Below are 27,871 nucleotides of genomic sequence, written 5' to 3'. Positions count from 1 at the left end.
TAGAGAGGAGCATGAGTAGACATTCTTTCTAGTACCAATTTACTGACCACATTGTGAGAAGAAGTCTTTTGGAGTGGTTGGGTAGCTTGAACTACAGGCATGGGATCTGAGGGGAGTGGAGCTTTAAAAACGAACTAGAGGTCAGAGAGACTCAGCCATTCTGTTTGGCTGCCCTACTCTTGATTTAACAGGGGTGGGGAGCCTGTGGCCACATCCACATGTGGCCCTCTAGGTCCTCAAGTGTGGCCCTGTGACTGAATCCAAACTTCACAGAACAAATCTCCTTAATAAAAGGATTTGTTCTGTAAAACTTGGAATCAGTCAAAAGGCCAAGGTCCAAGGACCTAGAAGACCACATGTGGCCTTGAGGCCATAGGTTCCCCACTCTTTTGTTCACAAAGATAGTTTTGTAGGTTGTATAGATGATCAATTATAGGGAGTAGGTGGGAGAGACTGGACGCAGAGAAAACAATTAGGTTATTGAAACAGTACAGGAAAGAGATAACCACTTTTTGTTTAGCAAAAACTTGGAAATAAAGTGAGTTTGTACCGTTTGAGATATGGATGAATAAATTATATTATAAAATGTAATGGGATATTATTGTGCCATAAGAAATGAAAAAACAGGATGCATTTAGAAAAACCTGGGAAAATTTGTATAAAATGATGCAGAATGAAGTAAGAACAAGAAGAATAATTTATGCAAAACTACAACATTGTAAAGAAAAATAAGACTATAGAATAAAATAAATAAAAAGACTAAAGAACTATGATCAATACAATGACCAATAAAGACATCAAAAGACCAATGATGAACCATCTCTAAAAGTTATGGACTAGATGTGCAGAATGGGATATGAATTTTTAGACACAATGTATGAATTTGTTTTATATGACTATAAATTTTTTTTTAAGAGAGGGCTTTTATTTTTCTTTTGGAGGAGGAAGGCTTAGTGTGGGGAGTGGCGTAGAAGAGTAATAATAGTGAGATGATTAAAACAGAATATAGAAAGAGGATGGCCCAGGTCAGAGTGTTACAACATCCTGCATCAAAAGCCTGTCTTTGATTTATTTGCCAGGCAATCAGGATTAAGTGACTTGTCCAGGGTCACACAGCTAGTAAGTGATAAGTGTTTAAGGCTGCATTTGAACTCAGGTCCTGCTGACTCCAGGGCCAGTGCTCTATCTACTGTGCCACCTACCTACCCCAGGCCCAACTTTTTAACAACATACGTCCAGTAATACTGTATGTAAGAAATGGAATACAACATTCGCTAAAAAATTAAAGTTGAGAGTCACCCAGTGGATAGTGGAGAGGTTCATGGTAACCATGATCGGGCTTACATCACATTGCCAAGGGAAAACTGCACAGAAGAGATATTTTAAAATGTCATCATATCACTGTATCACCAGAAAAAAAAGATGGGCCAATCTTGTAGCCAAAGTGAGGGATAACTCTGTAAAATTTGTATGCCTATTTGGTAACTATAATATGAAGGGATATATATATATGTATATATATATATACATATATATATAATAAATGGAAGCCCTAAAATGTTAAGAAAACCTTCTGTAATTATAGGAGGACATAGCATAAACACCTGTATAATATTTAAGGATCTATATTGAGCATAGACAAGAGTTAAAAAAGATGTTCAACTGAACAGGATGAAGAGTTGATCAGGACGTAGAATCTCAATCACTGGAGAGAAAACCTACATTGATGAGATAACAGATCCATTGAAGTTTAATCAAGGGTTCAAGCTTAGTACATTTGCATAAAACTCTTCTAATTGGTAGAGAGAAGAATTATTCATATGTTGAATGTCTGTATGAGGAGTAGGGTGTGTTCAGGGAGGACTGATATATCTGGTATCATGGCTGCTGAGCCCTTTTCAGGGCTGCTTTCTGCCTTTGGTGTCCATCTGTTCCACCCAACTCTAAACTATGGCTCCAAGAAGCTTTGGCATGCACAGTGGCTATACCCCAGTAAACTGTTTCAGCAGATGAGCTAAACCAGGTTGAAGATAACCAAAGGGTCTCAGTCCCATTGGTGAGTTAGGGGGGTATCTACCATAAACAAGTGAAGACTTCCGTTGGCCAAATGGGTGGATGGGAATAATTTGTTCCAACATCCATGAAGGCAGCTGAAGCAGGTGCTTTGGAGCACTTAGAGCTTGGTTGGACATCGAAGACGCCAAGGTCATCTAGTGCATCTTGAGACATCACCAATCATCTTGATTCTGTTCTGCCACTGGACTGTGATGACTCTGGAGGAGAGAGTAAATCAGATGACTTCATGCAACTCTGCCTCACTTAATCCAATTTATGCATGAATAAAAGACATCACCCATACCATTTTACCTATCTCAAAATCCGATGGGAAGAGGCAAGTGATGAAGCAGCAGGTGTGGATACACTAAGAGTTACAATCCTGCACACGGGTGACCCAGGCCATAGGATCGTCTTCTCATTGAAAGCAACAATGGAATTTGGCAGCCCTCTGGGTGTCTGAGCTGCCTTTTAAGGATTGCACTGCTCACCTCCTGGTGTGAGGAAGGGGCTAGAAAAGGTACCCTAAAAATTGTCTACTTACCTAACCCTGGCCTGATTACCATGGCAGGCAGGGTTCCCACTCTGTGGTCGAAACACAAAAAAAGTACAAAAACGTCTGCAAAGATGATTCCACGCATCATCAGCACATGGAACATAACACAAAATCCAGTAGACCTGAAAGACCAATGGCTCTTGTTTTGCAAGAGAACTCAGAAGGTATTGTATCCAAATAGCAGCCCTGAGTGAAACAAGGCTGGTAAATGAAGGCCAGCTTGCTGAAGTTGGAGCTGTATACACATTTTTCTAGAGTGACTGCAGTGAAGGGGAGCACTGTGAAGCTGGTGTAGGTTTTGCAATCAAAACTAATCTAGTCAATAAGCTTGTGTGGCTAGCAAAAGGAGTGAACAGGATCATGACAATGATTGCCACTTGTAGGAAAACACCACACCACCATCATCAGTGCCTATGTTCCCACCATAAGCCCTGATGAGGTCAAAGAAAAATTTTATGAAGACCTGGAGACCCTTATCATCAATGTGCCCAAAGAGGACAAGCTTATAATTCTGTGTGACTTTAATGCTAGAGTAGGCTAAGACTACCAGACTTAGCAGGGAATCCTAGGGAGGAATGGATTTGAAAATAGCAACAGTGATGGTCACTTACTACTAAAGACTTGTGTATCTCATGACCTCATCGCCAAAATTGTCTTCTATTTACCTAAACACAATAAAACTTTGTGTGTGCACCCTTGCAGCAAACATTGGCATTTAATAGACTATGTGATTGTAAGGAGATGAAACAGACAGGATGTGAGTGTAACAAAGCACTCTGTGCTGGACTGATCATAGACTGATCATCTCCAAGCTAAATATTCACACTCAACAAAAGTGGTCTCCCTAAGGCAAAATGACTACCAGAAGAATTAATGGCAACAGATTAGAACTCTTCTCTGATTGGAAACAGTTTGTTGCTAACTTGGAGGGAAAATTGAGGCAACAGTGGAGCAGAATAGGAGTGGGCAGCTTTCAGAAATTTGGTGGATAACACTGCATTTGCTCATCTGGATCAGAACACTCACTAACATCAAGACTGGTTTGATGAAAATGATGGGGAAATTCAGAAACTGTTAAATGAAAAATGAGAACTCCACAGGGCTCACCAAGAGGATAGTTCATCCATCTCTAAGGAGGAAGCATTTAATTCCATTGAAAGTAAAGTACAAGCAGTTTGGAGAGATGCAGGATTCTTGGCTCAGTTAGAAGGCAGATGAAATTCAGTTTTATGCTATTAGTAACTGCAAAGTGCTTTTATGATGCCCTGAAGGCTATTTATGGGCAAAGACCTGTGGTGCATCTCAACTACTCAGTGCTGGTAGAGCCAAATTGATTAATGATAAGGACATGATTCTAGAGAGATGGGATGAACACTTCCATAGTGTTCTCAACAAATCATCCTCAATCAATGCTGAATCCACTGACTCTTTACCTTGGGTTAAAGTCAATCCCTCCCTAGCTGAAGTTCCAAATGAAGAGGTTTTGAATGCCATTAGGCTCCTTTTGTGTGGCAAAGCACCTGGTATTGATTCTATTCCAGCTGATATTTACAAGGTAGGAGGTCCATTGCTCATACAAAAGTTGATTGAAATTTTCCAGTTTATATGATAAGAGAAGGTTATCTCCCAGGAGTTCAAGGATGCCTCCACTGTCCATATCTATAAAGGTAAAGGAAATAGACTGTCCTGTGACAATTGAGGGGGGAAAGTGGGGGGGGGGGACAGGAGGTCCTCTCTCCTAGTCATTGCTGGTCAGATTCTTGCCACAGTCCTCCTTAATAGGCTAATCCTTCACCTTTCACCTACTTGAAAGCCAGTGTGACTTCAGAAAGGGCTGAGGAATGGTCAATATGGTGTTTGCTGCTCCACAACTCCAGTAGAAATGCCAGGAACAGAACAAGAGGTCTGTACACAACATTTGTAGATCTGACCAAGGCCTTTGATACTGTCAGCCATGAAAGCTTATGGAAAATTATGTCAAAATTTGGCTGCCCAGAGAAGTTCATCAACACTGTATGTCAATTTCATGATGGCATGCTTGTCCAGGTTCTGGATAATGGGCAATGCTCTCATGCTTTCCCAGTCATCAATTGAGTGAAACAAGGCTGTGTGCTTGCTCCCATGCTCTTTAGCATGATGTTTTCAGCCATGTTGTCAAATGCTTTCAATGAGGATGAACATGGCATCAAAGTTAGCTACTTCACTGATGGTAAATTCTTCAACTTGAAAAGGCTACAAACCAAGACCAAAGTGGTGGGAGTGTTGGTGCATGATTTTCTGTTCACAGATGCAACCTCTGAATCTGAGATGCAACAAAGTTTGGATCAATTATCTGCTGCTTGTGCTAATTTCAGCCTAACAATGAACACTAAGAAAACACAGGTGCTCCATCAGCCACCACCATACCATCCATATGTGGAACCATTGGTTACAGCAAACAGAGTTTTGAATACTGTGGATAAGTTTACTTACCTTGGTAGTGTACTTTCCAGGAATGTAAACATTGATAATGAGGCTGACACATGAATTTCCAAAGCTAGTTCAGTGTTTGGGAAGCTCTAAAGGAAACTGTCAGACAGAAGACATATTAGATCGACTACCAAACTGAAGGTCTACAGAGCTGTTGTGCTGACCTCATTGTTCCATGCCTGTAGAACCTGGACAGCATACCAATGCCATGCCAGGAAACTGAATCTCTTCCATTTGAATTATCTTAGGAAGATTCTGAAGATCACCTGGAAGGATAAGGTACCAGACACTGAGGTCCTTTCTGGAACTAAACTGCCAAGCATTGAAATTCTACTTCAGAAAGCACAACTCCAATGGGATAGTCATGTTGTACGAATGCAAAATGTACATTTCCTAAAAGACTATTTTATGGAAAACTCATTTAAGGCAAGTATTCACATGGTGGTCAGAAGAAGTGATATAAGGACACTCTCAAGGTCTCTCTTAAGAACTTTGGGATTGTGACATGGGAGATACTGGCACAGAACCACTGAGCATGGTGTGCCCACATCAGAGAAGGTGCTGTGCTTTATAAGCAAAGCAGAATTGAAATAGCTCAAAAGAAACGCAAGATGCACAAATTTAGAGAATCCACCCCAAAAGTTCATATGGAATATTTGTGCCTGACCTGTGGTAGAACATTCCAAGTTGGTACTGGTCTGATCAGCCAGTCTGACACACTGAAACTTGACTCTAGATTAGTGATGTCATTTTGGTCCTCTTTGAGAACAAAGGACAATAACCAATCAACCAGCCTATATCAGGAATTTGTTCAGACATCAGGAAAAGAATGACCTTTCTTCTTTCTTAGAGAACACAAGGTTCTAGCTCCTATGGTGAAGAAAAGTGAAAAGAGAAATAAAAGACTTCAGGAAGCAACGAACATATTAAAGAACCAGTGGTGCAATAAGCCTTCTATTTCCAGTTTTCCTGGACTCTTTGGGGAATTTCCCCATAGGTGAGACAGGCTCAACTGGGATACCTACCTCTCAATGGAAGAGTTCATTCACTCTGCTGTCTCATATATTTTAATCTGTAAAACTTCTGATTTTTCTTTATTATCTGCATGGATAAGTTCTGCCATGGTCTTTTGTACAACTAACACTTAGAGAGAAGGGACAAAGTCTTGGCCATAAGCCTGGGCTACTCCATCTCCTTAAGATGTAACAACTAGGAAAACAGCTTGACCCTAAAATCATTTCCCCTGCGTTCTAGTTTAGTATCCCTTCTCTTAAGAGAACAGAGTGGCCAGCCTATTGCTGCAATCTCCTGCTGCCCTTCAGCCATGAATTGAATTCAACTTGCCAATGGGTGAGATTCTGAGATATTTTCATGTGTTCCGCATTTAGACAATGCTCCTTTGACAAAGATATACCCTATGTGGGGAATACACATTTTATAGAAGCATCTAAGTAATCTAGGGCAAGTCACTTCCCTTTTCCCATCTGTAAAAGGAGAATGGATGAAAAGATCTCTAAGGTTCCTCCCTAATACAAATCTCTTATGACCTTAGCTTTCATTAGAATACATAGATTTCCTCTTCAACTTTGTCCTTTCAGTATCGGCCTGTGATTTCTTTTGATAGGTGGAGGAACACCTATTACTCATACAGGCTCCAGAGGACAAAGTGAGGCTGGTGACTTTGCGCAGCCCTGCCTCACTTAAATCCTGTTCACTTCCAAGTCAGGCATCACCTTCCTGATATCACGGTCCTCTTGGAGAACCGAGTGAAGGAAGAACAACAACACAGGCACTAGTGCAGCAATTTAGGAGTAGTCCCAGGCTCAGAGACATGAAGCCCAACGTCACACAGCCAGGAGACTCAGAGGCAGGGCTTGGGCCCAAGACGTCCGAACTCAAGGTCGGCTCTATCTACTTAGCCAAGATGCTTCTTACTTACAGCATAACAAGCTTTGTATTATATTAGTATCACAGCCCCCTTACTGGGTCGCAAAACTCCTCGAAGGCTTAGGATGCAGGCATACTTTCAGGAAGTTCTTTCTCTTTGAAGAACCCCCTCACCGGAAGTAGGATAGGAAATGAAGAGCGCGACTGAGGTTAGAGAATCTGGAGTTAGGGGGAAGTGTCCGTCACGAAACTCTCCCCTTCGGCTCTCCTTCACTTCCGGCGGCCATTAACAAAAAGACCCATTACTGAGCGAGGGAAAAATGCTTTTAAAAAGGCCTGGGATAGTAGCTGGTAACTGATACTTGGCGGGGAACAGAAAGCCAGTCGGCAAGGGCCGGAACTCCGAAGACAGGCCAGCCTGACTGCCACTTGTCCAGTTTGGTGGGGTTAGTTTAAGACTTGTTTCGTAAAGGAGGTGGTGAGGAATAATGAACGCATCCCGCCTCCGGAGCTATCTCGGCAGCCAGCCAGGGGGGGTGGAGCGGGGACGATTGGGAGGGGGAGCCATGCGCATGCGTTCCAGGCAGAGCCTAGCACAGACATGGCGGCTCTAGCTAACCGGGCCTCTCTCCGGCTGCGGCGCCTCCACTCCTGGCTAAAGCCCCGAGCCATGGCTGCTGCCGCCTACGGGTAAACACGCCTGTCTCCTCCAGAGTTGGGGGGGAGGAATGGAAGGGTTATGCCGTCTTGGGGTTTGGGGAGGGCAGCATTGTACTTGGGGTTGGGGGGGCTCAGTTCCCAGTCTCCCCGCCCCCACTCGTTCTTCCCTCACTATCTAGTGACCGCAATCATGCGCAGGCGCTGGGGCACGGGGCCCTTACGCACGTGGGCGGGGGAACTGCGCCCATAGCCCGCTCTCTGATTCGTGCAGCTGCGGGAAGGAAAAGGGAGGGCCGCGGGCCAGCCAATCCTGGAAGACCTCGGGGGGGGGGCGGTGTCCTTTATTGCGCGCGCACCTCGCCTGCGGTCCGTGTTTCCCGGTGGTTCCTTTTCTTGTTTGTGTCTGAGTGTCCTTAATGTTCATTTTAGCTGGATTTCTAAGATACAGAGGATGTGATGCAGAGGGGGGAAAAGCCACAGCAGCTGAAGCCAGAGGCTCTGACTTCGCTAACTGCCCTAGATCTTGTTTGCATGTTAGACTGTAAGTTCCTTGAGAGCAGGGACCATTTTCTGTCTCTTTGTATTCTCATCCCTTAGCCTAGTGCCTGGCACATGGTAGGTGCTTAATAAAGTGCCCGTGGGCTGCCTGTAATCATGAGTAAGGCACGTAATCTGGACCTGACTTTCTTTGCGTGTAAAATGTACAGAATGGCTTCTAACCCAGCCTTTAGGAAAAGAAACGACAGATTGTCTGATTTGCCCTGACCTTGTGTCACTCCCCTAGGTAATCTCCTCCCAGAGGAGGAAGGGAAGCAGGTAAATTTTTTTGTTTTTGTTTTTCTACGCTAGACACCTGTAATGTCTAGAGAATTATGTATCAAGCTCTGGAAGAGATAGAATTTTAAGACAGTTTAGTGTGATATGCATTTTAACTGTAAAATAAAAGAAGTCTGAATTTCTTCCTAGAGGAATTGTGGTTAACTGGGTTTTTTTTTTTTTTGCAAGTAATAATTACTATAGTAATAATTACAGCTTTTGTTTTTCAGTTTTTCAGTCGTGTTGACTCTCCCTGACCCTATGGACTGTAGTGGGCCAGGCCCTCCTGTCCTCCATCTCAGAGCCTGGATGTTCCATGTTTCCTTGACACTACCCATCCATCATCACTTCTACTGTCCCCCTTTCCTTTTTCCTTCAGTCTTTCCCCACATCACTATTTCTTTTTCAAGAATGCAAAGCACCTCCCCGTTTTACAGATGAGGAAATTGAGATTAGGAGAGGTTAAAGGATCAGGGAGTATATGAGCCAGATTTTGAAAGAAGGCCTATCCTGACTCTTAATTCTCTCACTAGCTGTCTTTTGGTACAATGAATTCATTAACTGATGGTTTTTGAAGAGTTTGAGGACCAGAGTGAAATAGGTTGTTTTTAAATCTTCCACTGTATACAGAATTCCATAACAGGTACATATTAAGATTCATTGGCTTGCAGTGAGTCCTTGATTTAATTAAACCTTTGGGATAGACAGCCAAAATCCCTACAAATGTTAATGGAGAATCTATTATGTGCTTCACAGTGCTAGGCAGCAAAGTCCTACTATTAAGGACTTAACATTCTATTGTGAGAAAGAACATGTACACAGATAATTAAAATAGATACAAAGTAATTTCTTGGAGGGTGGAGAGAGAACTAGAAGGTGGTTGGAGGATCAGGATAGGCTTTCTGCAATAAGTGGCCACTCCTAAAGAAAATAAGCCTTTGAATAATCCCAAAAGAATAAGGTATGTCTTTCCTAAACTAATCCATCTATTCCATTACATTCTAAGTATCAAATGTTTATTAAATGCTGGCTTCACATAAGATACTTAGGGGGGAATAGAAAAAAATGTAAGTTCCTGCTCCCAAACTGGAGAAATTTACTATTTAGTTAAGGAGATGAGACAGGAAAACTTGGGAAGTTAAAAGCAAAGCATATCAAAAGACATTTTATAATTACCAAATGATCTAGTGGCAAATAGTAATTGTCATGAGCTCAAAGGAGGTGATCCACGAGGGCTGAAGTTTCATTTATATAGCCATTTAAGGCTTATACAGGTATTGTCTTCATAGTTACACTGTGAGGTAACTTCTGCAAGTATTATTATTCCATTTTAACAGTTGAGAAAACAAACTGATATGTGACTTCTCCAGGAGGAATAGCTGTGTGGCCTTGAATATATTGCTCTCTGTGAACCTCAGTTTTCCTGATCTGTAAAACTGGGAAGTGGGGGGATCAGGAGGAACATACACAAAATAATCTCTAAGGTCACTTTGTCTTCTAAAATAATTATGTAAACTGAACATTACCAAAGAATAGGTAGGATTTAGCTGAGTGAAGAGAATATTCCCTGGGAGAAAAATTAGCTACTATTATTCTTTGTTAACATTTTTGCAATTATCTTGGCTGATATTCTGTTTAGAAAACCTCCTGTCCATTTAGAAAGATGGAAACAATCTCCAAGAATTATTATACGTTAAAGAAAAATATTTGGGCACTAAGAGCTGACCACGATACTATTCCCCCCAAAGTTATTTTCATAATTATAGATTCTTGGGATTTTAGTATAACATTTTACATCTCAGCCAAAGTAACCTTTGTTCTGTTTATTCTGAGGCTGTGGCTGGCTACCTGATGAATAAATCGTGGTTCTAATGAAGCTAAAGTTAACATACTCAATCTCCAAATGTACCAGGTGGTTTTATTTTTATTCCATGACCACAAACTGGACCCTTAATCTCTGATTAGTTTAAATTTGTAATTTCTGGCTAAGAGAGATACATTTGAATGAATTCTTTGCCACTTGGATAAATGTTAAAAATATATAACCTATTAATGATTAATCTTGTTTTAAGTTTACACAGCTTCCTAAAAGGGGTCATAGATCACAGGTTTTTAGAGATGGAAGGGACCTTAGAGGCTATCTAGTTCAACACCTTCATTTTACAGATGAAGAAACAAGAAATGCTAAGTAATTTCTCCACAGTCACACAAGTACTAAGTGTCTGAGGTAGGATTTAAACCCAAGTCTTCCTGACTCCAAGTCCAGTGTCCTGTCCATTCTAATCAATCAGTAAACATTTATTGAGGGCCTGCTATGTGCCATGTACCACATAACATCTACTGCCATGCTGGTATTATCATACTGATTGTTTTATTAGTATAGTAAGTACCAAATGAAGCCTTTAGCTTTTGCCTACCATGTTTTCTGATTTGTATTGAGGAATGGTTTTCCTGCAATGAGAGTTACAAAGGGAAAAAATAGGCAATTCTTTTTTCTTTCACATAATAAATTTACTGGCTTCATAAATATCTTTTTGTCTAGGAGGTAAACTCATTTTTGGAATTTTAAAATTATAGGTACTTCTTTATCTTGATTTAACTAGAAAAACATTAGTATGCACCGCCTCAAGGAATAAAGTGGAAAAAAAGAAAAGTCCATTTTCCCTCATTAATAGCCATTGAATGTATTTTAAATTAAGTAATATCATGGTTATGTGAATATTTAAACTACTACAGTTTTGTAGTGGTTAAAATGTGCTCTCGTTCCCTTTATCTTTTACAATAGTCACTTAAAATCTCCATTATTTCTAAAATAGCTCTTAAAACCAGGTTCATCTGACCTTGAATTAACCATTTTACAAATCTGTTTGTTTCTCTGTACAATTTAATGTGTTATTACTCCTAACACAAAGCTAGGAACTGATAGGAGTACGAAAAGCTTTTCCTATATGTGAGATTTATTTCAGCATAATGAAACAGGGACTAGGTAGTTTAGACTAAGTATTGCCAGGAGAGTTTAGCATGAACTTTTTTTCCAATTTTAATTTTAGGAGGTATTTGTAATAGTAATAGAATTTAAAGATCCCCCTGTATTGGCTTGGTTTTTGGATTGATTGTGTTAAAACCCAGAGCTTGTGAATCCCACTTATGGGATGGACTTGTTGACGTGAAAAGAGAGAGCTGAACTGGGAGGAACTGATGATGTGAATTTAGAGAGACACAAGCAAAGAGAAAGGCAGAAGAATTTTTTGGAAGCAGCAGCATGGAGGCAGAAATGGAGAGGATTGCTGAGGGCCAGTTTGAACTGCCCAGGACTTTTTAGAGCTGCCACCCAGAGCTGCCAAGGACTGAGGAGACATGGCTATTATGCTGGTACTTTGTCTGTTTTGATGTTGTTTTGGCAGATTCATCCACTGCTGAAGGACAGTCCTGTTGCAGAGGTTCTGGAACCTTGCTGTTGGTTCAGAGCTCCTGAGACTGTTCTGTAGACAGAGAGTGAATTCTGTCCACTGAAGGACAGTGCTGTTGTTGCAGAGGTTCTGGAACCTTGCTGTTGGTTCAGAAACCCTGAAGAAGGATTTTCTTGTTGTATGTTCACAGAAATCCTGAAGAGGGTTTTGCTAATGTTTCCAGGGGTCCTAGGACTGTTCTGCAGACAGAGAATGAATTAATGAAGAAACTGGCAATGTATCTTGTGGCCTTGTTAAAGCTTTGTCTCCCCAGGAACAAAGATTGCTGAGAACTTGCCTCCAGTCAAGATGAAGAAAGACCTCTCTTTGGGTATTAAATGCTGTGCTTAAGCTTGTTGTAACTCTGGGGTAGATGGCCTATTCAGTTGTAATCCAAGGATGGGAAACTTTTTGACTTTTTTTGTGCTGTGTGATTGAACAAATGAATGTACTTTACTTATGATTGGAAACTAATCTCCATTTGAGAAGAGGGGCTTTGTGATTGACTAAATGAATGTACTGCCTAGGGGTGGAGTAGTATTTAGAAGAGGGACTTTGTGATTGATTAAATGAATGTAATGTCCAGGGGTGGAGTAGTACTTGATTGAATTACACTTGGTAAATGCTGTATTTTGAATCATGCTATATTTTGATTTTCTCTGTTCTTAATTTGTCACTGAATAAAATGGAGAACAGCTATGCTGGTATTTTGAACCTTGGGAAGTTGCCTTTGCTTGGCATTACAGTATTTTAAAAGGAAAATAGGTACAAAGGAAATCATTGAAGTAGAAATAAATACCCTCTCTTCCAGTATAACTAATTGTTCAGAGAATTACATATGCCAAATTAAATCACCCCAAAGTTTCAGCCTAACTTCAGCCATTTTGCTCTCTGGAATACTGGTTACATAGGCAAGAAACCTCATGTTAAATATTTTCCTCTTCTATTCCTTCCATATGCCAGCTCTTACTGAAAGTTGTTATTCCAGACAACACAGCCTCCCAGGTCACCCTTTACAGTATGGACTGCACCTTTACTTTTAACTTATTGGTTGAGGTGGAAGAGTTGTAATACTCCTTATTCCCCATTGCCATTTCCAGTTTCTCCCCCTTCCTCTTATCCTTTGAAGTTCATGCTCTTCATATGTTCTAGTTTTTCTGTGTTCCCCAAATCTTGCCTTCATCCTAAGGGACTTAAACATATATTTAATTCTCTCTCAATTATCCTAATCACTCAGTTCCTAATTTACACACCTCCCATGAGCTATTCCATTCCAACTCAGGCACACATAAATATGGTCATATCCTTGATCTTGCCCTCACCCCCTTCTGTGTTCAAGAACTTGGAAATCCCCTTCTCCAACCAAAATCTATTGACTTTTCACCTATTCTTCTGCCTTCTCTTAGAAAAGTCTTTGTCTACTCTGTGACCTCCAGTCTTCTGAACCTTCACTTCTCTCATAAGATATTTATCCTGCACTATCCACTTTCTTTTCTCCCTGCCTTAACCCCTTGGTAAACCAGTGCAACTCTACACTGTCCTCTCTTAAATCCCCAGGCCCCTTATCATATGGCGGATTACAACCAACCAAACCTCAGTCTTGGATCACTCTCACTATTTGTCACCTTCACTTTATACTCTTGTTGCTGAACAAAGATGGAGAAAAAAAATAATCATTATTATTGGGTCCACTACAGATTTATTTTATCTCCACTGGACTTAGGCAATTGTACTATGCCTCTCTTCTCATCTCACTATTCCCTTCTCCACAGCAGCTCTTCCAAACCTTTTCATCCCATCTCAAACCTCCCAGGACTTCCCTTTGTACCATTCCCCCAGCTGGGAACCTTGCCTCATATTTTACAGAAAAGAGACCATTAATTGTAAACTCCCTCTTCCTCATCTATCAGTCAGATGCCTTCTGCCTCTATACCTTCCTTCACCCCTGTCTCATATGATGAGGTGACCTTATTCCTTATCAAGGCAAACCCTTCTGTTTGTTCAAGCAATTCCATTCCATCCCATCTTCTCCAACAGATTGTCCTCTCTGTTATCCCCACTCTTTCACTTCTTTTCTTTTGCCTTTTGGAGGACAATTGGGGTTAAGTAACTTGCCCAAGGTTACACGGCTAGTTTTTTTTGTGTGGGTGTTAAGTGTCTGAGGCCAGAACCGAACTCAGGTCCTCCTGACTCTGGGGCCGGCGCTTTGCTCACTGAGCAACCTAGCTGCCCTCTTTCACTTATTTTCAATCTCACTCTGTCTCCTGGTTCATTTCCTACTGCCCAAACAAACATGCCCATGTCTTCCTCAGTTGATCCTTCCATCCCTGCTAACTCTTGTCCTATATCTTTTCTGTCCTTTGTGGCTGAACTCAAAAAAGACATCTACATCTACAATAGGTGCTTCCACTTTCCTTTCACTCTTAACCTGTTATATTCCAGCTTTACACCTTATCAATCCACCAAAATTGCTCTTTCTAAAGTAACTGATGATTGCCAAATCTGTTGGTCTTTCCTAAATCTTCATTCTCCTTTTCCTCTCTGAAACCTTTGACACTGTTGATGAATCCTCCTTGGTACTCTTTTCTGTCTTGGTCTTTGGGATACCAATCTTCTGATTCTCCTATCTCTTGCCTCTTGCTGGATCCTCTTTCAGATCACACCATCTAACCACTGGAGTTCTTCAGGGTTCTCTCCTTGGTGCTCTTCTCTTTTCCCATTTTATGACTTCACTTGATCTCATCAGCACCCCACCTATGCTGATGATTCTCAAATTTACCTATCTGGCTTCTCAGTCTGCCTGCCTCAAATCTCTCCCCACTCCAGTCCATCCTACATTCAGTCACTAAAGTGGTTTTTCTAAAGCACAGGTCTCATCATGTTTAGCTCTCTTTGGCCTCTAGGACCAAATATAAAATGCTCACGATGGCATTCAGAGCTTTTCCTCTCCCTTTTCCAGTCTTTTTACATGTTCCTCCTTGGCATACCATGGGTTTCAATGATACTGGGCTGTTGGCCAATTCCACAAACAAAATGTTCCATCTCTTATCTCCAGACATTTTCTCTGGCTGGCCCCCATGCCTGGAACACTCTCCCTCCACCATTCCATTTACTGATGTCCCTAGCTTAGTTTAAGGCTTGACTAAAATCCCAACTTCAGCAAGCCTTCTCCACCCCCCCCCTCTTAATTTCAGTACCTTTCCTCTGTTAATTACTTACTGTTTATACTGAGTATAATTTGTTTTATAAGTATTTGTTTGCATGTTGTCTCCCCCATTAGATTGTAAGTTTCTAGAGGGCAAGGACTATCTTTTGCCTCTTTCATATCCCCAGTGCCTAGCACAGTGCCTGACACAGAGTAGGCTCTTAATAAGTATTTATTGATTGACTGACATCAATGAAAAACAAATCGTGTAGAGAAATTCTTACTTAGAAGGAAATTAGAGACCTGTGGTCCACAGCAGAACAAAAATCCTCTTCTAGTGAGAAGTGATTCATTACTTTTTAAGAAAGCCCATTCCTTTTATGTGTAGGTATAATTTTTAGGAAACTTTTCCTTATATCAAGCCTGAATTTATCTGCTTGCACTGTTATCTTTTGCTTCTACTTCTGGACCTGGAGCCAAACAGAACAATAAATTTGTCCCTTACATGTGTTTTCTACCTTGATAAAATAAAACATCCTTAAGAGCAAGAATATTTCATGTTTGTCTTTGTATCCCAGACACTTCAAATAGTGTCTGTCATATAGTAGGCACCTAATAAATGTTAATTGATAGCAACTGCTCAATCATCTCTTCTGTTAAAATACCACCACTGTCTTCATCTTTTCCTCATTGTAAGTCACAAAATGCTCTAGATTTCTAGTTCATGTCTTGTTACAGAGTTGAAATTTGAAGAGAAGTAAAAGGTAAGAATTTTTATGTCTGAGTGTGGCTTTTTGCAATCTGTTTGTAATGCTATGTGGCAATCTGCTTCTCAACCCCTGTTAATAATGTGTGGACTTTGACCATCCTCATTGCCTTCTAGATAAGCTCCATTTTGTCAGTATCTGTCCAAATTTTGTTGCCCAGAACTGAGCATAATATTTCAAATGTGGTCTGACCAGGTCAGAGTACAACAGGGCTATCATTTCCTTAGTCTTGATCATTGATTGCCTCACAGTACAGCCCAAATTTGGATCAGCTTTTTTTGACGGCCATATTATATTACTTATTCATTGAACTTGGAGTTTATTAAGCCCTTGAAATCTTTTTCAGATGAGTTGCTGTCTAACCATGCCTGTCTCATCTTGAATTTGTAAAAATTGATGTTTTTTTATCCTAAATGGAAGAATTTACATATATCCTTGTTAAATTTTATCATAATAGATTTGGCCCAGTACCTTAACCTTTTTGGATCTTTTTGAAAACTGACTCAGCCATTTTAAAAAGCTATTTCTCTTTACATTAGCTGTAATTTTGATATGCATTCCTGTATCCAAGTAATTGATTAAAATGATGAACAGTACATGTACAAGCATGGACCTACTTGAAGTTGGTATCTAATCATTACTCTTTGGTTATGGTTATTTGGCCTGTTTCAGATTTGCTAAGCTGTTCTGCTGCTTATCCCACATCTCTACATCTTGTCCACGAGAAGCCTGAGAAACTTGGTCTTTGTTAAAAATCTAGGAAAACTCTACATAATTTTTCTGATTTATCAGGCAGACATGAACATTGGAACACATGACAAACTATGAACATCAGTATTGAATAACACAAAGTCTCCTTGACCAGTTTGTTCCTAGCAACCCACTCTAAATGTCCATTTATTCAGCTTATTTCACCTTGGATCTTAGCTGTCCTAGTAACCATCTGGTTCTTGGAAACTTCCCTTGGAGATTCCGGAATAGGCCTCATTCCCATGGTTGTTCTGGAGAATTGCTCTTTCCTATAGATCTGCTTCTCTGTTTCTAAGTCACTTCTGGAGGCTCTCTAGGTTAGCTAGTTCATGTAGTTAAAAACCAGTTCAGATATCATGGAGCTAACCTTAATAACAACAAACTATCAGAACATCAAATTAGAAACCCATATTTCACCTGAAAGTTCAGAGGAATTCAGTTTTTACATGCCATATGCTCTTTCTGTTTTTACCAGAACCCTGAACTTGATAGAGATAATGGTCTGTATAAGCTGAAGAAAGAATCTTATTAAAGATCCATGAGTGCCTGACTTGTTCAGTGAGCACCTCTGTCTCTTAATATTATAAGACAGACTTCAAAACACACACAAATTAAAATTTTTCTTTACTAATGCAAAAATGTAAAATCCTTAATCCAGTTTCAAATTATTACTAAAATATAATCAGTGTCCCAGAAAAAAAGAAAACAATTCCCCCCCCCCAAAAAATCCATGTTTATATTCAATTGAACTTAAAGTTAATTCTGTTTACACCTCTATAATGCATTTACATAAATTTGTATTATATGTTTTGTGTTAGCATACATACCTATGTAAACCCCATGAGGACAAGGAATCTGATACAACTTTTTTGTCTGCTTTAAATTTTTAATATTCCTACAGTGGCCTGGCACTGTTCTACAGGTGCTTAATAAATGTTTGAATTGATTTTAATGAAAGTTTCTCATCCTGAGCATGTTTTAATTTTATTTTAACCAGAATGTAACATTTACCCAAAGTCCAAATAACCATTTCAGTCAGGAAATTATTTCTAAAGCAGGAGTTCTTGTATCATGGATCCCCTTGACAGTCTGGTGGTAAATGGATCCCTTCTCAGAGTATTTTTCAGTGCATAAAATAAAGTATGTAGAGTTATAAAGGAAACCAGTTATGGTGATATCTGCTCTAAAATATCTTGAATTAGGTGTTGGAAAGGTGTCATATTTCTATTTTACATTGTTATGTCACTTTAAAAGTAAATGTAATAATATTTTAACAGCAATTTTTCCTGTCATAGTTTTCTTTATCTGATCTATTGCATATTTGTAGATGCTTTTAAAATCCTTACTGTTATTGTAAAGTATTTCATTTATATTGACTTTCAAGCTCTCAAAACAATTCCATTCAACAAACATTTATTAATGTTAATAGTATAACATTTCAAAACACATAGAAGGTGTGGATAAGTGGACTAGATAATTAGTGACTTGATAGTTTAAGTTAATTACTGTCATTTAAAAAACCTTTTTCTTAGACTTTCTATGGAAAATGAACTTTTAATCATTTATTCATTGCCATTATTCATTACTCTAAAGTCATTTTATAATTTTCCTGAGACTATTAAAAAAAATTTCTGTGAAAATACACATGTTATTACTTAATGAATTAGTTGAAATTAGGGGAAGAAATGATATTTCATTTTTAAAAATATATTTTATTTCAGTAATTGTTTGAGGGCAAATAAAAGGGGAAAAAACATGACTGAAATAGAAAGAAAACAGGAGAAATAGGGAATGAGAAGATTAAGATTGATCCTGTACCATTTTTTATTGATCATATTTACAATTAATTGATTTTGTCCTGTAACTGTTCTAGTCCTGTAACTGCTTCAATCATTTTTTTTTTTGTCTTTGAACATGCTTCAGAATTCAGCTCACTGGTAACAGGTTAATTAGAAATCCAGCTCTCCTGCTGATCACTGATCTATTCTTGCCTCAAGGAATTTTGCTAACCTTGAGGAATGTGTGAGAAAGCAAGAGAGCCAGGCCTGATATATTTACTTATCATCCTTTACAAGTTATCCTTCAACATCTGGTTTGCTGTCTAAAAGTCTAGGCCACTATCTCTCACTTGGACTCAAACAATGAATACTTCTTAGTCTCCTGAGAGAAGGGGGGCATTGCTAGCCCCCATTACCAGACTTCAAACCAATCATGTTTCTCTTATTCCCATGATGTCTTCCACCCTGCTCTATTCTTTGTTCTGTACTCTCCCAAACCTATAAAAGGGGAATTGTCCTTTTGCTCAGGGTCTTTGGCATAAATGGAGGCAAGCCATTGACCCATTTATTGACAAGTAGCATGCCACTGCCGTCTCCCCCCCCCCCCCAATAAATGTTATCTTGCCTAGAGATCTGCCTCAGTTTGCCCTTTTGTTAAATTCCAATTGTTACAGGAATAGACTAGAAAGTTACATTTGAGGCAACTAGATTTGTATACCTTAGGTAAATCTATCCATAATGTACTTTTCTCTGGAACTGGCCCCAGTATGTCATTGATAAACCCATTAAGTAGTTGCTCTAGAATTTAGCATAAGCATGTCATTGTTATTGAGCTGGACCCCAAATCATTCTGGGACTTTACAGATAACCCAGAGCCCTTCAGGAATCCCTAATACCTTCTTCAGGTTTCTTGGACTGACTGGCCCCCAAGAGAATCAACATAGTTACTATGGCACTGAGTGTGTCCCAGTTCAAACTCATCCCTTGTATTCCTGTCAGCCAAGAACCTCAGGGTTTCTGCCTGTGGCACGCACATCTAACTCATTTACCTTGGTGCTCTGGTTCAGTGCCTTATCACCTGTCACCAGGAAAACTGTGGTAGCCTAACTGATCTCCCAGCCTTCAGTCTGCTCCTCTATCCATATTCCATACAGCTGCTAGATTAATACTAATAAAGCAAAGTCTGACTATCACTTCCCAGATTAAGAAACTGCACAGGTTCCCTCTGGCCTCTACATTAAATAAATTCAGTTTGGCATTTAAAGTCCTTCACCATCTGTGAAGGATAGGCTTCAGGCTGTCTTTTCAGACTTATTGGAATGCCTTTCCTCTTTTCCTCAGGTAGACTAGTATCCCCAGCTTCCTTCAAAGCTTACCTCAAACTTGACCAACTAGATGAAGCAATCCTGATTCCTCTCTGCCCCTAGTTGTCAGAAATGTTTATCTATGTTGTATTTGACTTTCTGTGTACACTTTTTCCCCCCCAATACAGTTTAATCACCTAGAGTGCAGGGACTATTTTATCCTTGTAATCTCAGTGTCTAAGATGGGCCCTGACCAAGTAGTAGATGCTTAGGAAATGCTTGAGTGAATAAAGCAATGCTTTGGAAGTTTCTTGTTCTAGTGGAAGTCTGTCATTGGTCCTCAACTCCTTGTCATTAAATACTCTTTTATTAAGAGGAGAAGAGAATTGGATTCAAAAGGTAAGGATTAATCCTTGCTAAGAAAAATGAGGATTGGTTTATTATTATTAGTCTATAAAATAGTAATTTTGTCATGTTAAATTTACACTAATGAATAATTCTCTTTTGTGGGATGGGAATTGTTCTTCCAGTACTTCAATAACCTCTGCTAAAGTGGAAGTGAATGGTGTCCACCTCCATTATCATCAGACTGGAGAAGGAAAGCATGCAGTTCTGCTACTTCCTGGAATGTTAGGTGTGGAATTCGGACTTTCATTAGAACTCTTATGCTTGCATGATTTAAAATGCAATATAGTTATAGTTCTGTTTGCCAGATATTGGTTATTCCTTTCAACATCTTATAGAATTTTTTTGGTAATGCTCTCAACCTTGATATTAATGTTTTAGAAAAATATATCACTTTCTAGAGGCTTTTGAGACTTTGAACACTTTGGAAATACAGTAAAACATTCTGTCTAGAATTCTTTCTGGGAAAGGAAATAGAAAATTAGAATTAATTAAATTTGATATTTAAATGATGGTTAAACCCCAAACCTTTTCAGTTCTAACTTTTGTTGAAAATCTAAAATATTAGACTTTCACCTTTCCAGTAAAGGAATGGAATTGATGCATATTTCTTTTGTTAAAGAGAATGCTTCAGAACTCAAAAAAAATTTTAAAGGATGTTAAAAATTGCTTTTTATACATGTAATTGGAAAAAAATATAAAATTTTTTCCAAAAATAAAAAAGTTACAAAAAATAATGCCTCAGGATAATATAATTCCACCCACTTTCTCGTGGGAGTATGTTATATGTAGAAGGTAGAGTAGATTGAACCATGTACTTAACTGTGATGGACCTTAAAACAGGGCTCAACAAATCCTGCTGCCCAGCAATTTCACCAGATTCCCAGTAGTTCAGGCACAGAGTTATTTGAAAACATAGAAGAGCACTTAATTCTTCTCCATCCTTCGTGTTTATTCACATTTTTACTATTATGATGACTTGAATCAAAGTTGTCACTACGAGGTAGCATTACTTGGTTAACAGCCACCCTTGAGCTTGTCCTGCTCCCATTCTAGAGTGAGAGTTAGAGCTTGGCTGTTGGTGAGACATCACTGGCCAGGGGGGCTCTTTTCCCAGATGTGACCTGGAAATATGCTGAGGAGATATAGTGAACTGCCTCATTAAGGATTCCTTTAAGATCCTTGGTGGCTCTTACTTGACTCTCTAATTTTCAGATGCAATGCCTCTATAGCAATATGCTGAATTTTCCCCCTTGATGTCTGGTGGGGTAGGGGAAGGGGAAGTTGCCTGGCTTCTGAATTTTGTAGCTTATTTCTAGATCTAAAGCAAAATTTCCCAAGTCTTGCCTTAAAGATTATTTTTAATCATTTATTTCAATATACCATTCTCCAAATTCTTTTACAGTAAGCTTAAATAAAAAGAGGAAGGGTAAGAACACATTTGGAAAAATTTTACTTTTATGTAGTGCTTTAATATTTGTTAAGATTGTCCTCATTACAGTGCCTTAAAGTAGATCTCTCTCTCTCTTTTTTTTTTTGCCTTTTGGAGGGCAATTGGGGTTAAGTAACTTGCCCAAGGTTAGTTTTTTTGTGTGGGTGTTAAGTGTCTGAGGCCAGACCGAACTCAGGTCCTTCTGACTCCAGGGCCGGTGCTTTACTCACTGCACCACCTAGCCCCCCACTAAAAGTAGATCTTGCAAGTACTACATTACCCCTATTTTATGGATGAGGAAAATTAACTCAGAGGTTAAGTAACTTGTCTCATGATGAAACAGTCAAACCCAAGTCTTAATGATCCTGAGTTCCAACATACTTTTCACCATTGCTTCTTATTATGTTGTTTAATTCTGGGCACTATGTTTTAGGAGGAGCCATGACAAAAGAAGATAGCCAGGATAAACTCAATCATATCATGTGAAAAATGGTTGAAGGAACTGGTATATTTAGCTTGGATAAGAAGAGGACATGTTCATTGTCTTCAAATATTTGAAAGGCTGTAATATGGAATGAGGGTCAAGCTTGAACCTCTGTAGATCTAGAAGGTAGACCATTGGTTGGAAATTAGAGGAAACTAGAATTTGGTGCATATAAGACAGAGACTTCTGATTATTAGAATTTCTAGTATGGTGTAAAAAGCTCTAGATTTGTCATCAGAAGACAGGGGTTCAAATCTTAACTCTTCAGTGGACAGGGGAAGTTGGAGAATCTGGGTTCATATCCTATCTCTGATACTATCTTGGTGCAAATCACTTTATTTCTAAGCCTCAGTTTCCTCATTCATAAAAGTAGGGATGTTAGATTAGGTGGCTTATAAGGTACCTTCCATCTCTAAATCCTATGAAGAAAAGGAATAGGCTGTCCTTTAAATTAGTAAGTCCCTTGCCACTGGGAAGTGTTCAAACTATTGGGATGATGTATAGGGGATTCCTGGATGCAGTAAAAGGGTTAAATTAAGGATCCTTCCAAACTAAAATTCCATGATTATTGCAAGCCTTGACCATTTTTAAAAATTTAATTTTGTTGATTTTATTTAGTGTATAGTATTAAGCACTAGTTTTATGGGAAATTTCACAAAAGTAATCATCAGATCAATACATGATCATATTAATTTTAAATAGCATTTTGTGCAGTTTTAACACTAGTTTTGGAAGCTTCTAATGTGAAAGAAAAACACTACAAAGTTCCACAAATATCAGTGTCAGGCAGTAACTAACTTACATTTTTTAGAATTGATCTTGAGTGAATGCCAAGTTAGAATTACTCTGAGAAATTTTTGATACGTTTTCAGATAGAATAATAAAACATAGTAATTTAATGAAATGTATTTCTCAGAGTAAAAAATGTGGAATATCTCTTAACTCAGAATGAAAAAAATAACTGGAATATCCCTTAGGACAGAATGAGATCACAGGCTCTACTAGGGTAGCTTTGCTCTGAGTAGCAGGGCCAGGTTTTAGTTGCAGTCATCTGTCTTTGATTGTGGCATCAGGCACAGTCTACAAATGGATTGTCTGAAGTTAGGTTAGATAAAATTAACAGAGTAGAATGATCCCATGGTTTCTATGATAGCCAGCATCTTGGATAGGAAATTTGGTAGAATATCCAAATCTGGAGATTGGTGCCTGTTTATGGAATGGCCTGTGAGGGGTCACACAGAAATGAAATAGTTTTGCTTTTAATTCTTATTTGATATCAGTTTAGTTCTTTCAGTCTGTACCTTTGTACAAATCTATGAAAAGAGTATGACAAATATGAATGTAGTCACATTCATGAGTATGTAGGTATTAATATGTTAATTTATACTAATACCAATTAATATATTAAGCATTGATGAATGGTGACAAAAGCTGAGTAGATAGGTTGGGGGTATTGAGTTCCCCCTGATGTAGTCTTTAGAACATCTGAATACAGTTCTGCCTATTGGCATGTATGAATTTGCTAAGCTTTCTAATTAAGAAAGTCTTGAAAATGTTAATTGCTTGAGTTTCTTAGAACTTTTCCTTTTGAATATTTTAGCCCATTGTTACCAAAAACAAAAAGATAATGTCAGGCTAACCCAATTTGCATAGTAAAATTGTCTGAAATTTAAAAAATTTTTAAATTTTTTTGAAGAAAACTGTCTCTTGTCAAATTCTTAATCATGTAATTTTGCATATCATTATTGAGGAGCCTCTTATTTGTGGTAATTACTTTAAAAATCTTTCAAGGTAAAATTTTCAGTGCCATAAGTCCATGTTTGCTTTTGTTCTGTTTCAATAATTCTAAATATAAGTAAATCAGGATTAGTGAGTACTCGAGGTCTTAAAAAAGTACAGGAAACTACTAAAGGAACCACCATGTCCCTATGTCTGAAAAACTGCCTTTCCCAAAATAGCCATTGGGGGGAACTCTAGATAGAACTGGAGAGTAAACAGAAAAGCCAGGGAATAGCTGTTTATGATGACCCTACATTGCAACTAGATCCTTATTTTAAAGATGTTTCTGTTACTATCTTTTAAAAACATAATGTTTTATATATAATTGAAGTGTTAATTGGTAAGTAACCAAGTGGCTGTTTTTAGGAAGTGGACAGAGTGATTTTGGACCCCAACTCAAGAACTTGAATAAGCAACTGTTTACTGTAGTCGCCTGGGATCCTCGGGGATATGGCCATTCCATCCCCCCAAATCGTGATTTCCCAGTGGACTTCTTTGAAAGGGACGCAAAAGATGCTGTTGATCTGATGAAGGTAACAGAGTTGGAGGAGGACAGAAGAAAGAATTTTTCTTCATTTGACTTTTGTTCAACTGTGTCTTAAAAACAACCAGCTGCCTATACTTAAATCATTTAGGATAGATACTTGTCTGTCACTCTCTAAAACATGACTAGGAAGAAATATTTCAGTACCTCCATTGGTAGTCAGTTTAATCACGCTTAGTGTAAATGACCTTATGGTAGGAGCCTTTAGTCGAAAGGTAAACTCACTTCCTCTAGTTCTTTCCTTTAGAGAAAGAAAGTAGCATCTATCTTCTGACACAAAAGAATACTTCATATATTCAAAGATATTATTAAACATTTATGTATTTTCTAGGTCCCAGAGTACTATTACTAATACTTAAAGAACATAAAATGAGGGAATATAATAAACATAAGAACTTTTGTCTGTTCCAAAAAAGAAATCTGCCTTTCTTTCCATTACAACAATTAGTGTTATGGTGAAGCTTTCCTCAGCCCCAATACGATCAAATGTAAGAATTTTAGTTTTTAGTGTTCTCTGCCTTATTTAAATCCCTTCCTCTGATTATTTTAGAACATTTTCTTTGTTTCTACAAAAGACCATCTACAGGAAGTGCTCCTACTTCTTTCCTTATACTTTTCTTTCTTTTTTTTGCCTTTTGGAGGGCAGTTGGGGTTAAGTAACTTGCCCAGGGTTACACGGCTAGTTTTTTTGTGTGGGTGCTAAGTGTCTGAGGCCAGAACTGAACTTGGGTCCTCCTGACACCGGGGCCCACGCCTTACTCACTGCGCCACCTAGCCGCCCCCTCCTTATACTTTTACTTGCACTTATATTTCTTTCCTCTTAACTTTTTGCTGTCTGGTTTCTAACTTCATCATTCAACAGAAACTGTTCCTTCCAAAGTCACTAATGATCTCTTAACTGATAAGTCTCATGGTCTTTTCTCAATTTTCATCCTTCGTGACCTTGGGAAACTTGTAGTGCCTCACTGAATAGAGGTCTAGGCCTGAAATCAGGAAGACCTGAGTTCAGATTCAGCCTCAGACACTTTCTAGCTGTGTGATCCTGGGCAACTCACTTAACCGACTGATTGTCGTCATTTCCTCAACCGTGAGATGGGGATAAGATGATGATATTTGTAAAACACTGAGCACAATGTCTGGTGCCTATTAAGTGCTATAAAAATGCTTATTCTTCCTTCCTTATTTCTTCAACTCTCTTCAGCCTTCAACACTATGTTCACCCTTTTCTCCCTGATACTTTCTGCTCTCTAGGTTTTCATGACTACTCTCTTCTTGTTCTCCTTCCTACCTCTCTGACCACTTCCTTCTTTGTCTCCTTTGCTAGATCTTCAGCTACACTATGCATGCTACTGTAGGGTTTCTCTGAGCCTCTATGTTGTACCCTCTTCATATGATTTTACTTGGTGACCTCATCTGCTCCCATGGTTTCAGTGATGGAGATGACTCTCAGATCTACTTATCCAGCTCTGTCCTCCCCCCCATCTAGTCTCACATCTACAGTTGTCTTTTAGACATCTTAAACTGTATGTCCTATGAACTTTTTCAACTCAATGCATTCAAACCTGCACTCGTTATCTCTCTTCCCCTCCAAGACCTCTGCTTTTGTGACTCCTCCTAGTTACCCAGGCTCAAAGCCTAGGTGCCATCTTTGAATCCCTTCTCTCACCCACTATATGCAGTCAGTGGTCACGTCTTGTCGTTTCATCTTCCTAATATTTCTTATATATACCCCCTTTTCCCTCTGACATTGCCATCTTTCTGGTGTAGGCCCTCATCCCCTCATGACTAGACTATTGGAATAGTCTACTTGGGTGGGCTCCCTGCCTCAAAACTCTCCCCATTCTAAGCCATCCTCCACTCAGCTGTTAAATTGATCTTTCCTGAAATGCAGATCTGACCATATTATCTCCATCACCTCCATTCAGTCAACTCCAGTAGTTCCCTTTTACCTCCAGGATCAAATATGAAATCTTCTGTTTGGTTTTCAAAGCCCTGGCCCTTCCTACCTTTCCAGTCTTCTTAGCCCTCTTTTCTCTCCAAGTACTCTGGTCTCCTTGGTATGACTGGCCCAGGGCATTCTGTCTCCTGACTCGCTGTCCCCCACGCCCAGTTTATTCAGTATGTATCTGGTTGGGTCTTCCCCATTGGTCTGTGAACTCTGAGAACAGGGACAGTTTTTGCTTTTCTTTGTGTCATGTTACTTAGCGCTTTGCCTGACGGTGATGCTTGAAAAAGCTAGTTGTCTTTTTCAGTTCCTAAGCCGTCACTTTATACTTACCTGTTAATAGGGAATCAATTTGTTACACCTTCTGTGCAAAGCAATTTCCCTGATCCTTAGGAGATGCTACAGTATTGCCATTCCTTCCTATTTATGAAGGGGAAAAAATGTAAAAATAAACATTGATGACATTTCTATAGCACTTTGTGTGTTCTACGCAGCATTTTACTTAGATACATTGTTGCATATGAGCCTTACCACAACCGTCAGAGGTAGATTATCCAGGTAGACTTAGAAAAGCCCTAAGTAACTTGTCTTCAATGAACAGCTAGTAAGTATCTGAGGTGTGTTTTGAGCACATCTTTCCTACTCCCAAGTCCATCACTCTCAATGCTTCAGTTGACTGAAGTACATGGTAGGTGTACTCACTATGATTACAGTTAAAGGGCAACTTCCCTGTTCAGTTTACAGATATCAGCTTATCTTTACTGTTATCCAAATTCCTGTTCTCTTTGGGCAGTGAAGTGGTATGTGGCGATTTAACCATTTTCTTTTGCCCTCTTAATTACAGTCTGCCCAGCTTGCTGTTTTTTCCAATTTCTCCCTAGATAAAGAAAGATTTCTGGTAAAACATTGAACTTCTTAGTGATTTGGGTAATAACCCCCAGGCAATCTTTTTTTGTAAACAGGTAATTATTCAGACCCAAAGGAGTGTTAATATGTATCCTTTTATTAGTGGAAACTGAAACTTCCCAAAGCTTGCTGTTACCAGTAGGAGCTATTCATAAACCTGACATCAGAAATAAACTCCTTGTCCAAAGAAAACTTGACTCAATAAAAATTATTTGCTCTTCCCTCCTTTCCCTCCCACCTCACATATCATGCTAAGGCTATTGCCACCTTATTACATAAATCAAAGGAAATTAATTTCCTGTAGAGCCATTCTTTATGACCTTAATTAACCATGGCCTCCAACCTTTGACTTATATATATATAACCTTAATGGCTAGGGGAGATTTTAGGCTTTTGCTTTGTAATGTCATATACAAAGTCTGAAAAGAATGGTTTTGTGGCATATAAAATTGCCTGTCAAATCAGAGTTAAAACAATATTAGAATTTCACTTATGCAAATGTATTACTTTATTACAGAAGGTTCAGGGTTTGTTTAATTTTAAGTTTTTTTAAAAAGAGCAGAGATTTTCCTTATGGATATTATATTGAATGATTTTTCAACTACAGGAATAATCTGGTTTGATGATGTGTGGAATGTAATTTTGATGAGTATAGATAATGCCTAAAAAACATAACCAATCAGAAGTACAAAGTAAGGTCATTCAGGAATCCTAGAACTCAAAGAAACTAGTATTTGTCC

General features: G+C 39.0%; 1 protein-coding gene and 1 long non-coding RNA gene across 4 annotated transcripts in view; one reads left to right on the top strand and one right to left on the bottom strand.

Moving 5' to 3' along the window:
• The window catches only part of BPHL (biphenyl hydrolase like), a 467,045-nt gene that overhangs the window by 405,178 nt on the left and 33,996 nt on the right, over positions 1–27,871 (top strand). For 2 of the 3 annotated variants that reach the window (XM_069103593.1, XM_069103592.1), the window contains exons 2-4: positions 7,549–7,657; positions 20,167–20,270; positions 24,103–24,269. In XM_069103593.1, the coding sequence (XP_068959694.1) occupies positions 7,569–7,657; positions 20,167–20,270; positions 24,103–24,269 (360 nt within the window). In that variant the 5' untranslated portion in view covers positions 7,549–7,568. The remainder of the gene's footprint in view (positions 1–7,548; positions 7,658–20,166; positions 20,271–24,102; positions 24,270–27,871) is intronic. The other variant, XM_069103594.1, reaches the window with a different exon arrangement.
• LOC138173550 (uncharacterized) lies at positions 1,720–7,497 on the bottom strand. Its single transcript, XR_011171429.1, has 3 exons — positions 7,020–7,497; positions 5,084–5,179; positions 1,720–2,273 (listed from the first exon to the last, which is right to left on the bottom strand). It is a non-coding gene; the product is annotated as an uncharacterized lncRNA (long non-coding RNA).

Source organism: Petaurus breviceps, unplaced genomic scaffold (genome assembly GCF_028583685.1).
Source record: "Petaurus breviceps papuanus isolate PSGF00001 unplaced genomic scaffold, PetGlider_PUasm1.0 582, whole genome shotgun sequence".
In the NCBI taxonomy this organism is placed as follows: domain Eukaryota; kingdom Metazoa; phylum Chordata; class Mammalia; order Diprotodontia; family Petauridae; genus Petaurus; species Petaurus breviceps.
The sequence above is the reverse complement of the archived record's forward strand: the minus strand, read 5'-3'. Positions and strand labels throughout refer to the sequence as shown.